The sequence below is a fragment of the Pseudoliparis swirei genome, chromosome 7 (genome assembly GCF_029220125.1).
Source record: "Pseudoliparis swirei isolate HS2019 ecotype Mariana Trench chromosome 7, NWPU_hadal_v1, whole genome shotgun sequence".
Lineage (NCBI taxonomy): Eukaryota > Metazoa > Chordata > Actinopteri > Perciformes > Liparidae > Pseudoliparis > Pseudoliparis swirei.
In genome coordinates this window covers 4,519,387-4,533,135 of record NC_079394.1, presented here as the reverse complement: position 1 = coordinate 4,533,135, position 13,749 = coordinate 4,519,387, and the positions used below count along the sequence as shown (strand labels likewise).

At 43.2% G+C, this 13,749-nt stretch overlaps 1 protein-coding gene across 8 annotated transcripts in view; it reads left to right on the top strand.

Moving 5' to 3' along the window:
* The window catches only part of pip5k1bb (phosphatidylinositol-4-phosphate 5-kinase, type I, beta b), a 33,629-nt gene extending 20,052 nt beyond the window's left edge, over positions 1-13,577 (top strand). For 7 of the 8 annotated variants that reach the window (XM_056420164.1, XM_056420170.1, XM_056420168.1 and 4 more), the window contains 8 exons: positions 4,303-4,496; positions 4,820-4,903; positions 6,158-6,206; positions 6,336-6,420; positions 7,472-7,630; positions 8,992-9,118; positions 11,995-12,118; positions 12,252-13,507. In XM_056420164.1, the coding sequence (XP_056276139.1) occupies positions 4,303-4,496; positions 4,820-4,903; positions 6,158-6,206; positions 6,336-6,420; positions 7,472-7,630; positions 8,992-9,118; positions 11,995-12,118; positions 12,252-12,254 (825 nt within the window). In that variant the 3' untranslated portion in view covers positions 12,255-13,507. Of the gene's footprint in view, positions 1-4,302; positions 4,497-4,819; positions 4,904-6,157; positions 6,207-6,335; positions 6,421-7,471; positions 7,631-8,991; positions 9,119-11,994; positions 12,119-12,251 lie in introns of all 8 variants that reach the window. The other variant, XM_056420172.1, reaches the window with a different exon arrangement.
* The last annotated feature ends 172 nt before the right edge of the window (positions 13,578-13,749 follow it).

Here is a 13,749-nt window from a genome sequence, read left to right as displayed (position 1 = left end):
GACAGCTCTCCAAACACCGAATGTGATTAAGACATGAGAGACTCGGAGCTCTGGCCAGACAGTCCTCCGGTCTGAAGTTAATTCCTTCCATTAAACCAGCCTCAGGTTAAATGTTATAATTACCTTCGCACTGAAAATGCGGAAGGTTATGTTTTGATCGCCGTGTATTTATTTATTTATTTATTTGTATGCGTGTTATTCGCATCACAAAAAAAGTTTTAAACCGAATCGCATGAAATTTGGTGGGATGATTGGTTATTATCCGGGAACCATTTGATTAGATTTTGGGATCAATCGGGTCAAGGTCATGGATAGGTCAAAATCATTTTTTTTACCATAGCACGGTCAATTTGTATCCAATTGGCATGCAACTAATGCCAAAATGTTCATAATTCAATGCCCAATCTTGTGATATGAGAAGGTATGCGCTCTACTGAGTGCCCATTCTAGTTATTAGTGTGTTGGTTTCATCACCAACCGTGATTGATGGAGTATGGAACAGAGTTGGCAGTAATGAATAGTGTGGTGCTTTAGGTATACTTAGATTAGCCTTTTAGGCAACACAGTTCTTTTCTCTTCTGTTTTCAGCTCTCCTCTCCTTTATGTGTTATTGGAAAGAAAATGTAACTTGACATGAAACTAGTTTTGTTACAGTACGTCTTCTGGGTCTACCGTACTTGTTTGACGTTTCTCTTCAGGGAAAGTGGAGTATCTTTCCAATAAAGGTTTGTGAACAGCTGTGAACAAAGGTGGCTTTCCCAGCCCTTTAACAGAATCGTGATCACAAACATGGGTCTTGTGATTCGAGAATTAGAGGGTTAGAGAATGATTACCAGAAATCGAGAGGCATTTTAAGTGACCTCCTCAGGTTATATCCCCTCTCAACATCATTAACCAATATGCTGACTTTATCGATGTCTTCTATTTTCTTTTTAATGTTTTCCTAGGCAGTTGTTCAGTCATAAGGACATCCTCTCCTCTTGCTAAGTCAGTATTTCTACAAACAAACGGCACACTTCCATTTACAACCTTGGCCCAACGTCCCCCGGACATGAACTGTCTGCCCACGAAGGCGCTCTATGCGCCACATAATGCATGCATACAGCATCCGGTACGGCGTGTATGTATATATGCAAGTGAGGCCGTTAAGCAGCTGCTGTGTGGTACAGTTTGTTATTGTCACGGCTTCCTGCTTTTGCCTCCTGAGCGGGAAGTAAAGTGCCCTGTAAGCAGAATCGCTGTCCATTTCCATGAGTAAGCAGCTCACCCCGTCACCCCAGTCGAGGCTGCGAACCAAAACACAGAGGAGGGGGTGGCAGAAGCAAAACAACAAGGCTGTGAAGGGCAGGGGGGAGTGAGGAAGTGGACTGTTGTTCAATAAAATATGTGGTAAGGCCTCTGAAATTTTTTTTTGCCCAATACTTTAGTTTCTTGGGAGTGTGGGAGGTCAGAGTTAAGTTGAAGGAGAAAGCGATGAGACAAAGAGGAGGATGAGTCATGTGTTTGAGGGAATCCGTTATATTCTAATATTTCTGTTATGTGTGACACTGCTTGGGAAACACAGGGCACGCTTTCTTCCCTTGAAGTCTACTGCATTACTCTGCAGCTCCCCTGGTACTTCCCAAATGCCAAAACAACACAGACATCAATAATTCATGTTGGACTCTACTGTACGGAGAGAGTGAGACAGAGAGGGTTCATTGTTGAGCGAGTGTGTGTCTGTACCCACTGTGCGTGTGTGTTTGACGAGACGGGCGTGAGGGGGATGCTGATGCTCATGATGTCAAGCGGCTGAGACACTGATGCCCTCCCCCCACACTTCTACGTCATACCTCTGTTTAATAATTTATGAAATAGGAGTCCTTTAATTGCGTGCAGAAATAATGATTCGGACAATGAGGGCATGCATTCTTGGACAATAATGGTTGCATAGAAGCAAGCGTGGCCATTGGCCAATCATAAACAAGCGTTTACTGTATGGCTCGCCCTCTCCTCAGCCTTGGGATCCTGAAACAACAATGGCTTCTCTCAATCGCTGCAGCAGAAAACCAGACCCTGGCCTTGGAGTCAGAAGGGAGGTCGGCTTCAACGGGATCCTTCACCACGTGCATGAACACGGATGTTCATTACACATTTTGATAATCGATTAATCTATTTATTATTTTCTTTATTAATCAACTAATTCCTTGTTCTATGAAATGTTAGCAACAAGTGAAAACCTGCACACGAAAGTTTATCGGTCTCGGTAAAAGATATTATTTGACATCCGGAAAAAAAAATTGTAAAAATAAAAAAGCGGAGAATTTATGTTCAGTGTCAGAGAGAATAAACAGACACAGAAAAAGGATTTAAATAAAAATTGTATCACACATTTAATTAGTTTTACAGTCCATATGCCTTTACAAGTGACATAATTAAAAGCCAGGTGTCCCTAATTGAATATGTTGTCATGGGTAACAACATCTATAATTAATGAATACAACATTCATTAATTATAGATGCATACTTGCGCAGAGATATTCCTGTGATTGAAACTGGACTCACAGGGGGGGGTGGATCCAGCAGGCCCACAAAAGGAGTATAAGAAGCTCTGTGTTCTTTTCCGCCCGCAGACGGTCTCCGATTTAAGAAAGCTCGCTGTGTATTCGTGTCACTGCAAAAATGGCTCCGAGACAGACGGGTGGAGGACTGCTCGGGGGGGAATATCCTGAGAAACAGAGATGTGTTGAAGATCGGGGGATGCTGTGACAAAGCTCAATCCCCGCAGAAGCTCGAGGCCTTTTCCCATTCGCCGTGAGACATCTGAGCGGCGACGGCTCAGACACTCGGCTGCCGTGCCTCTGAGAGTCACTCGTATTCCGCTCCGCTCGCTGATTATTGACTGCGTTTCTTCGCCTGCAACAATAAACAGTATTTGTTTCTGAATCCAAAGAGAATCTCTTGCACACACAATCCCAGCCACGCAGCTGTTTTCTCTCTGCTGTGACGGTTTGATTGTTTGCCCGTGCGAGCTGGGGCCGGGGTGCACAGTGACGGCCTTCTGTCGTCTGAGGGTTCAACATGGCTGTAGTTTGAATAAGCTGGGGGAGTTTGACTGAAGGGATGCAAATCGTTGCTATGGACAAGGCAACGCTCGGACAAAAGCCCCAGTGTTGGTTTGAGTCCGACATGAAGTCTGTTTAGTGTTGGAGTACGAATGTGTGACTGGGACTTTATGCATCAGCCGTTTCTATGACGGACGCTCACTGGATCAACCATTAATAAGGACGATGTCTTCTCTGCCCGTGTACTGAAGACCGCCTATCTAGGGGGAGACAAGAGGAAGTTGTAGTCCTTCAAGACATCTGCCTCGTATTCTTCACTAACACATGTGGCCGGTGTTCTCTTCTGGGTCGAGGCTCTCTTCCATTATACCACACGTTTTTATTGCCTCCAATTTAGTTTAGGTTGTGTTATTTATGGAGTGTAAGTGAGAATGCACAACACAATGATGATGAACTTTAATGAGTCTTAGTGTGATGTGTTTTTAGCAGTTTCTTCTCAAGCCTAGTTGTTCCTCTCAACTCCTACTTCGTAGCTCTTCATCAACTGATGCATTGAAGCAGTTGATAGAGAGATTTCTGAGTTTTATGATTTAAAAAAAATCTTGCTCTCTTTAACTAAAGGGATTGAATGGAAAGTAAGCTATTTGCAAAAGTACATGGCTTTCGCCTCTCTATTTCTGATAAGTCATGCTCTCTCTCTTTCTCTGCCACGCCCTTCTGTCTGCGTCAGGAAACACAAGCCAGTGCAGTAACCTTTTTCAGTCTCCGTCATAAGATAAGACTGGCGACCTTACTCTGACCCTGTTCCCAGATCTCTCTCTCTCTCTCTCTCTCTCTCTCTCTACCCTTGACTGGCCACGGCTGCTTTACTGGAGGACTGTAGCAAACATTAAGTCTCAGAGTCCCTGGGAAACTGGGTAAAAAGCTCCTGAAGGTCAATGTGTAACACTTGGCTCACTGTGGAGAAACACCTTGTTTATTTAACTCAAAACTGGTTCCAACAGGAGATTTCCTTTTAATATTTCACAGCCTTTGAGGCCCTGAAGCCTCAAAGGCTGTCAAAGTGTTTTAGGAGAAACATTTCAAAACAGGCCAGGATACTTACCGCCTGTGAGCTGAAGGTGTAGCATCCTGCCCAGGAAGGTAATCCTGCAGGTCACAGCGCACGGGAAATATCCTGTCCTGTCGATCCGGCTCGTGCCATTCCTCATCAAAGGATTCCTCTTGTACCAACTGCATGGCTTGTAATCTGCTATAGGTGCTGGAGAGTTTCAAGATCATGGACTACAGCTTGCTGCTGGGTGTGCATGTCCTGGACCAGAGCCAGAGAGAGCTGGGCCAGGCAGGGGGGGACGGGAGGAGACCTGTGGGTCAGAGGGTGCTCTACTCCACGGCCATGGAGTCCATCCAGGGAGACGGCAAGGCGGCAGAGTTCCTCACCACAGACAACTCGTGAGTCGTGTGCACGTATCATGCACACATATTTGGGCATACGCTCTCTCTGCCTGTTTGTGTCTTATCCTCCACGGGGTTTTTTCTCACGGACACAGTTATACGACCGCACGCAGAACACTCGGTGTGCACACAGTGCGGCTCTCGTATAACCATAGCTACACAAATACAAACGCAGCCACCGCTCCAGTCATTACCAGCATTACACATGAATGTAAATACTGTAAGTGCCTCTTTTATAAACATGTGCAGTGTGTCCAGCATTGCAGAAGAGGGACAGTAGCTGTGCTCTGACTGCGGGATTTGTTTTCACGATGTCATAGGATGGGTGGCATCCCGGCCAAAACACACAAAGAAGAAAAGCTGTTCATCTTCCTTGGCATCATTGATATCCTACAGTCATACAGGTACTGATATTTTTTATTATTATTATTATTTATTTATATATTTACGCTGCTGTGATTTTTGAAATTTCCCCACTGTGGGACGAATAAAGGAATAGATAGATAGATATATACTTTATTAATCCCCAAGGGGAAATTTGTCGTCACAGTAGCAGCACCAATAAACTAAACACACGAGAATAAAAAAATATATATAAAATACAGGGATGAAAGATATAGATGAATATCATATTTATGGGATTATATAAACCTGCAATGATTTAGTTTCTAATACGGGTGCTTTCTTATGATCTATAGCACAGGTGTCAAACACGAGGCCCGCGGGCCGAATGCGGCCCACCACGTCATTTTATGCGGCCCCTGACGGCTTGAAAGACATATCATCACCTTTATATCCTGTGCTTTTATTTTGAAGGTTTCAAATTAAATGGTTTTGTGTCATACTATTAGAGAAATGTCCAGGTGTACAATATTTCTACTCTCGAATAAACAATAATCAAACGCAAAGAGAGTTATCTAATGTTCGGGAGTAGTTTATACAGCGCTTCAGATACACCGGCCCTTTAAGAGGCGGCCATGATGCTGATGTGGCCCACGGTGAAGATGAGTTCGACGCCCCTGATCTATAGCATCTGTTGACTTCCTGGACCATGAAAATGTCTCATCAATGGCCAATAAAGATGTGACAATGAATATAAAATATGTCTGAATAGTTGACCACGGCTACGATTGTTGCGTGTCCTACGACAAGATCTCTTAATGTTGAATTATCACGTAGCATCGATGGGAATCCACTTCACCTCGACCCTAAAATGACCTTTTCTCTATCCAACATGATTTAAATGGACACACAAGCCTATAAATCTTCTTTATTTACAAATTGATCTTTGCCTTTCCCTGAGAGCACAAGCGTCGAGTGACAAAGAAGGAAGCCTCCGGCTTTTCAAACTCGTAAACATTTAAAGGCATCGCATAAATCTGGTTGGTCGGGGGCGAGGTGAGGTCGGGTCAGGGAGGAGAAATATGGGACAATTTGTCTTTGCTGATCCTGCCTTACTTCCGGTGGCTTGATTCCCTCAAAAACAACGTTACATAACGTTAAACTTTGAAGTATTTTCTGCCTAAATGCAAAAAATGACTCGACTTAGTTGTGTGCCAATGGGCAAGAGTCTCGTGTTTGACCAAGCAGAAAGAGGAAGTTGTTGGGTAAGCGGGTGTATTTGTGACGAGGCTTCTTCTTATGTCGTTTCTCTCCAGGTTCATTAAAAAGTTGGAACACTCGTGGAAAGCCCTGGTGTACGATGGCGTGAGTCGATCGGCCGCTCAAATCTGACACTGCTGCTTTTATGAATGAGCCTTTTATTTTGGTAACATCCTCTCACGTCGACTCGTGGCTCTCTAATAACAGCTCTGCATTTCCTCTGCCCGTCCTCAGGACTCGGTCTCGGTGCACCGGCCCGGATTTTATGCCAGCCGCTTCCTCAAGTTCATGAGCACACGGGTCTTCAGAAAGACTCAGCGTAAGTCTGCAGGTTGATGAAGGGAGGGGACGTGTGCAAAAAAAAAAAACCCAGAGAAGGGAATCCCGGCCTGTTGAGAAGAGTTTTGTTGTTTAGAAATTCAGAAACAAAGGTTACGCAGTTATAAAACTGCTGATCTGGTAGTTTTAAAAACTCTACTTCAACATCAAAATAGTAGCAATGTTATGCAACCATGAGGGACCCCCCCCCCCTCTGGAAATGAACATGGCTGAGGCAAAGATTTGGGGATTTAGCCATCTTATTACAGGAGATAGATAGATATATACTTTATTAATCCCCAAGGGGAAATTTGTCGTCACAGTAGCAGCACCAATAAACTAAGCACACGAGAATAAAATATAAAATATAAAAAACAGGGATGAAAGATATAGATGTATACAAGTAAAATACAAAATGAAGTATATATGTATATAAAATGAAACCTATATGTATATATATACACACACACAAACTAATATAATACAATGACTGTGCAAAGTATACAAAGTAAAATAAAAAATTAAGTATATATATGTATATAAAATGAAACGTATATGTATATATATACACACACACAAACCAATATAATACAATGACTGTGCAAAGTATACACGGTCATTGTATTATATTTGTTTGTGTGTGTGTGTATATATATATATATACATACGTTTCATTTTATATACATATATATACTTCATTTTATATTTTACTTGTATACATTTATATCTTTCATCCCTGTTTTTTATATTTATAGTAACTGTCGCCAAGTCCAGTCTGAGGGAGATGACAGGATTGAGGTTCATGTCCTGCTTTGGAGGCACTTGTGTCATCGTGCATTTTAACAGTTTAATGGCTTTACTGCTCATTTTAGAGGCCAAGCATTGGAGTTTCATTGTGCGTGAACATTGCTTTAATCGGGATCCTCGTCTCTTTTCACCATCTCCCCTTTATTATCTGCTCCTGTCGGTCTTTCGGCCTCTCCTCCCGTGCATTTGTTTCGCTCTCTTTTCCCATTATTTCCCTCAATTGCTTCTTTTTCCCCGCTCTGCAGCTCTGCGATTCTCCCCCTCGAAGAGGACTCGTACGTCCATCCCGGCTCTCAAGTCGTCCTCACAGGAGATCCTTTCACTGCAGGCGGATGAAAGGAAGAGGGAGGACAGCAGGGACAGGCTGGCCGGAGCCTGCAGCCTGGCCAGTCTGGATGGACAAGGTACACAACCACACTCCCTCACTCTGACCTTCACAGTCTGTCATTCCTTATCCGTATCTTGGATATTTTACAACATTCAGGGATGTTCATCAAAGTATCCGAATCATTAAGGAGGTTGTTTGTCTCTCGAAACTTCAATGATTATCGTTATCCTCGACGTGTCTGTTTCTAAATTGCCTCTGATGACCTTAATCATTCTCCGTGTTTTATGCTTTATTAGAGCTTTTTTTTACGAGACACTTAGGCCCATAAACAGCCACTTTCCTTCGGCCATAAACATGCTGTCCTCATGTCCCCGGTAGCAAGCCGTCACTCTGGTTGACACAGAGTTTGGCCTTGATGGAAGAAAAAAAAAAAACCAGAAGCCACCTTGTTATTAGGAGCTCATCAGTTACAACATTTACAAGCTTGTGTCCGTAGGGCATGTGTAAAAGAATAATCATGTAGTTTAAGCTGTGTGACCTTCTCTCTCTCTCTTACTCTCACTCTTTCTCTCTCTCTCAATCATACTCTGAACAAGAAGGCACATCAATCAGCAGTTTGAGATGGGGTGAAAGAAAGTGAATGATCAGCAACCTGACCTTTGTGTGTTTGATATGATCAAGAAGTGTTAGCCCACGCCACGCCGGAAGAAACAAGGGTGTGGAGTAGACGGGGAAGTTATGGGGTCACATGTCCTCTTTACAGCCAAGCCCCCCCCCCCCCCCCACCACCACTGTTTTCCAGCTGTGGTGCAACATACTATAAAGCTCCTCGGATACTTACCCTTCCTGACTCTCTCTTTACGGTGACTAAATCAAAGAGGGCGGAGCTAATCTGATTCGCTCTGAGGCGTGAGGTTGATACTAGGAATGTTTCTCTTTTTTTAATTTTTTTTAATCAATTAACTTAAATATAATCCTCATGCCTCGCCTTGTCTCCGTCATTAGACTTGTTTTAACTTCCCAGAGAGCACATAGAAATAACAAGAATAAAAATGTCTCATTTTTTTACTCGTGGACGATCCACAGCTTTACGCTCTATTGGACATATTGATTAACTAATGGGGCTTTTTGGGTTTTCCAGGAAATGATGTGGGTGGATGTCAGTGTTGGTCGATGTCTGTCTTCTCAACAAAAGGAGAACTCCACAGATCATACAAAGAAAGTTCAGTTGGCGCATCACGATTATTGTAACTCGCGTGGCTCTGGAGGAGCTTTTCAGAAGTCTCAGAAGGGAGACTACAAATTTAGAAAAAAACTGGATGCATGGAGTTGGAAAAACATTTACCAGGCCCGAAAAGATCAGATGGAAATATAGGAAATTAGTAAAGTTGTTTTCCTTTTTCTGCCATCACCTGCATGTGAATGTTTTCTCCTCAGCTGTGTTTGGCTCTTACCTGCGTCCAGATCTGGTTCCGGCCAACCCGTCCTTCTACGAGGGCTCCTCCATGGGAACCATCTCCACCTCCTCCATCTTTGTCAATGTGGAAAACAAAACAAAGGAGAGGTACGGTGTCTACTAGTTTTCTTTTTATTATTACTACAAATCATGACGCTCTGTGTCGTGTTAGGGGCGTAACGTGTACCGTTTCATCGTAAAAACCACGACGAAAGGTTACTGTACACATTACGGGCCTCCAGGACCAAGCATGTGAATTCGCCACACACACACACACACACACACACATGTACACACACTCCCACGTCACTGTCACCCGACCTCTTCCCTCACATGGTCCTACTGGTGACATCATGGAGCGGTGACTCATACATCCAATACACATCTTACGACGTACACTCAAGTCAAAAGATGAGCGCTGTGATGCCGTTTACTTTTCGTCTCTTTCATTTACAAGACGGGGAAGAACAAATATTCTGGAAGTACAGAAATCTTTCAACTGAAATTGAATATCTGTTTTCACTTGGAAAGCCTTTGTTGTCTTGACTTTATTTCATTAGCCAACTCTTGCAGCATAATTACCTTCGCATTGAAAATGCGGAAGGTTATGTTTTGATCGCCATTTATTTGTATGCGTGTTACTCGCATAACTCAAAGTATTAAACCGAATCGCATGAAATTTGGTGGGATGACTGGTTATTATCCGGGGACCATTTGATTAGATTTTGGGATGATCGGATCAAAGGTCAAGGTCATGAAAAAGGTCAAAATCTTCTTTTTACCATAGCAGTAAATTTCTATCCAATTGGCATGCAACTAATGCCAAAATGTTCATAATTCAATGCCCAATCTTGTGATATGCGAAGGTATGCTCTCTACCGAGTGCCCATTCTAGTTTATAGTGTTTTTATGGCACAGTATTGACTAATCGTGGAAGGCCTTTTATATTTTATTACTGGTTATTATCCGAGGGGAGTTGATATTTTTTTTTGATCGATCGGGTCAAGGTCAAAGTCATGAAAAGGTCAAAATCTTCTTGAATCGCATGACATTTGGTGGGATTTTGGGATCAATCATCATGGAAAGTCAAAGGTTTTTTTTTTTTTTTTTTTTTTTTTTATTATATTTATTTTTTTTTGTTTGGCATGCATGCATGCCAAAATGTTCATAATTCAATGCCCAATCTTGTGATATGCGAAGGTATGCTCTATACCGAGTGCCCATTCTAGTTTATAGTGTTTTTATGGCACAGTATTGACTAATCGTGGAAGGCCTTTTATATTTTATTACCTCGCATCATGTTGCATATCTGATAGGCCTTGAGAAATAATAATCAGCGTATCAAATAAACAGGCTCTATTTATTACACCCACAGCGCACGCTCATTCACTCCCCTGTGTCGTCGGCCTGTGAAGGCCAGGTTCGTTCCGTCTCTCTCGAGAAGCTCGCGCACACGTCGTCCTCCGCCCTCGACGCGTCTCCCGTCTTTCACCTCTCCGTCTGCAGCGGTGTCGGGCTCGGCGTGCTCTCTGAGGCTCTGGTTGTGCCACTCGCCCCGGTCCCGTCTCTTCGTCGGTCACCTGCTGTCGCGCTGACATTGTTCTGTCGACTGTTTCCCATACATATTTAAACGGCGGCTTTGACACGGCGCCACTCTGTGCCATTGTGCTGCAGAAAGACTGACACAAGAGGACAAGCGGTGTGCAGCGGCAACCGTGTAGCCGGCGGCAATAACGCCGTCTGACTGCCGGTCACCGGGAGAACACCTTGTGCTGTCAGGTTAGCGTTGTTTTTAAAAACACAGCTGGTCACCTGCATCTCTTTATCCGCCCCACACAGCTGCAGCTACCTGGCTTTCACTTTGACTTTGAACACAAAAAGTAGTTATGTCATAAAAGAGAAGAAAAAAACACACATATTGCTGAATATATTAGTCACCTGTACAAACAAGGAAAGCAGCTCTTAAGCTGCCCCCTGGTGGGTGAAGGGGGAATTGCTCTGTATTTCCTACTTGAAGTACTTGTATGCTGTTTATTTAGTTACCTTCGCATTGAAAATGCAGAAGGTAATGTTTTGATCGCCATTTATTTATTTATTTGTATGCGTGTTATTCGCTTAAGTAAAAAAGTATTAAACCGAATCGCATGAAATTTGGTGGGATGATTGGTTATTATACGGGGACCATTTGATTAGATTTTGGGATCGATCGGGTCAAAGGTCAAGAAAAAGGTCAAAATCTTCTTGAATTGCATGAAATTTGGTGGGATGATTGATTATTATCCGGGGACCATTTGATTAGATTTTGGGATCGATCGGGTCAAAGGTCATGGTCAAGGTCATGAAAAGGTCAACATCTTCTTTTTACCCTAGTGCGGTCAATTTATATCCAATTGGCATGCAACTAATGCCAACATGTTAATAATTCAATGCCCAATCTTGTGATATGCGAAGGTATGCGCTCTACAGAGTGCCCATTCTAGTTTAAATTTAAATGACCTCCAGGATTTAACAAGAGAGAAGAAGTTAACAAGCATTTTAATTGGCTGCATGGAAGGCTCCTGTTGGCTCCACTGGACTGGAAATACTTTCTGCTTTTTCTAGAATAACCACATTTTGATGTTTGTTTGTATCTCTGATGCAACATGTGCCTATTTGTGGTAAATAATCCCCCGGCAACGGTCTCATTCTGATGAGTCATTGGGGTCAAATGTGTTCAATCTTGAGGAGATTTTGTTCATTTCCTATGAGACATTTTTGTGACTCAGTTTCCGGCCGCCGCAGACAGGATTCCCGTTCTGCCCGCAATCAGTTCATCTCTTTGTCTCTTTGATCTCAGTCTCTCCCATAGTGATTTGTTTTTTGGGAGTATGTTTCTCATCCATTTTCCAAGCTCTGTTTCGACACCTGCTTCACTTTGATCCAGACGAAGCTCTCCCGAGGCTGACTCCTGCAGGTTAATCTGAGAACGTATCTTCCGGTTTCAGAGAGGACGCTGCATCCAGCTCCACGTTTACCCTGGAAGACAGTGCCATCTGCCTCACTTCAGAGCAGAGCACCATGGACGTGGACATGGACCGTGACGACGGGTCTGTTCTCGATGTCTACTTGGTGAGTTGTTTGTTATTCCAGGTCACATCGGGGTCATCCTCACAAGCCCTTCAGATATCGGTTATCTTAGCTCGTTCACATTTAGACTTCAACCACGTTGATAATCGTCTTTTTCCCCTCTGCTCCCCGACAGTGAGAAGAGCAGCTTTACAACCTTCATTTCTTCCTGCCAATTCAAAGACAATCGCCACACTCCATTGGACGGCCAGGCTGGCCCTCGACTCCACTTCCAGTGCTGCTCGATCCATGTCGCCACTTGTATTGCCAACACATGGACCTTCTTAGATTCTCTACTGGTTGATGGACTAAAAGAAGACACCAACCGAGTCACGGTGACGGACATCTGCAGGAGCCGCGTGACACCGTGAAATGTGATGAACATCGGGCGGAACCGAGTGTCTCTTATTAGAGCATGCGAACGAACGCAGTGCCAATAAGTTTTATATATGTATCCTGTTTTCATGGCCTACACAAAGATCTAACTATTTACTATATTGCATATGAAGGAGGGGGTAGATACATTTCTTTAAATGTTTTTTTTTCTTTCTTTCTCTGATTTCCAGAATGAAAGGAAAGCATTTTTTTTAAAGTTTGCAACTGCACACGTTGTGGATTGAAGAGAAATGTGTACGGTGAAATTATGATGGCATCTTTGTCACTGAAGACGGCAGCCAGCTCAGGATGAGGAAAGACTCGCATGAACAGAGATGATGGTCATGAAACTCGGACTGCGACGCGGTTAAAGACCCTCTTTTCCCGGACCGGGCTCGTATTTGTGCCGCCCGGACAGGAATCTGAAGGTCAGGTGAAGTGAGAACGGACAGTTACTGGATCTCGGGTGAAGCACGCAGCAGAGGGACGGTGGTCTCACGCTTTATCAAAAGGCACTTTTGGTTATTACTGTAAGAAATATTTTTTCTCTGAATATGTTGCTTAAGCATGGGATGGGGGGGGGGGGGTGCTAGCTGACACAAATGGACAGTTTTGGATATGTGAGAGCACTTTTCTCTCTTTACTCTACAATCGCACACCTCTGTAAGTCATCGACACGACATAGAACATTTGATTATTTTTTATGTGGAGCTAAAAGTGTTGTGAGGTTTTTGTCATGACCGAAGATGCGTTCACTCAGGACATCCTTTGAAAGTGATTAAGTGTCCTCTTCAAGGAGTGAGGAGACGTGCCTCAGCTGTCGATCCCTCTTCATCAAGACCATGTCCAACTATTAATGTTGAATTCCATGATCACGCGTTGGTTGAGACCATCATTTATTGTGTAAATCTCAATATTTTAACATTTGCTGAAAAAAAAAAAAAAGTTGAATTGCTGAATGTAAAGACAATGCATATTTATATTTAGAGGCCTATAAATAAAATGCCTAAAATGTCAGTGTCTGTTTAGCTACTTTGGCTTCTAAAGAAGGCTCCTCTAATCCAAACATTAAAGAGCTTCATATCTATCAGTGTGTATGTGATATACATATATAAATATACCAACACATCACTATCTAGAGGTAAACCCAGCCCACTGCATGTATACATGTTCTCCCCCTCCCCCGCCCACTCAGCATGGGGTCTCTGGCTTCCTGCCAGTCCAAAGACATGCAACTTAGGTTCATTGATTACTCTAAA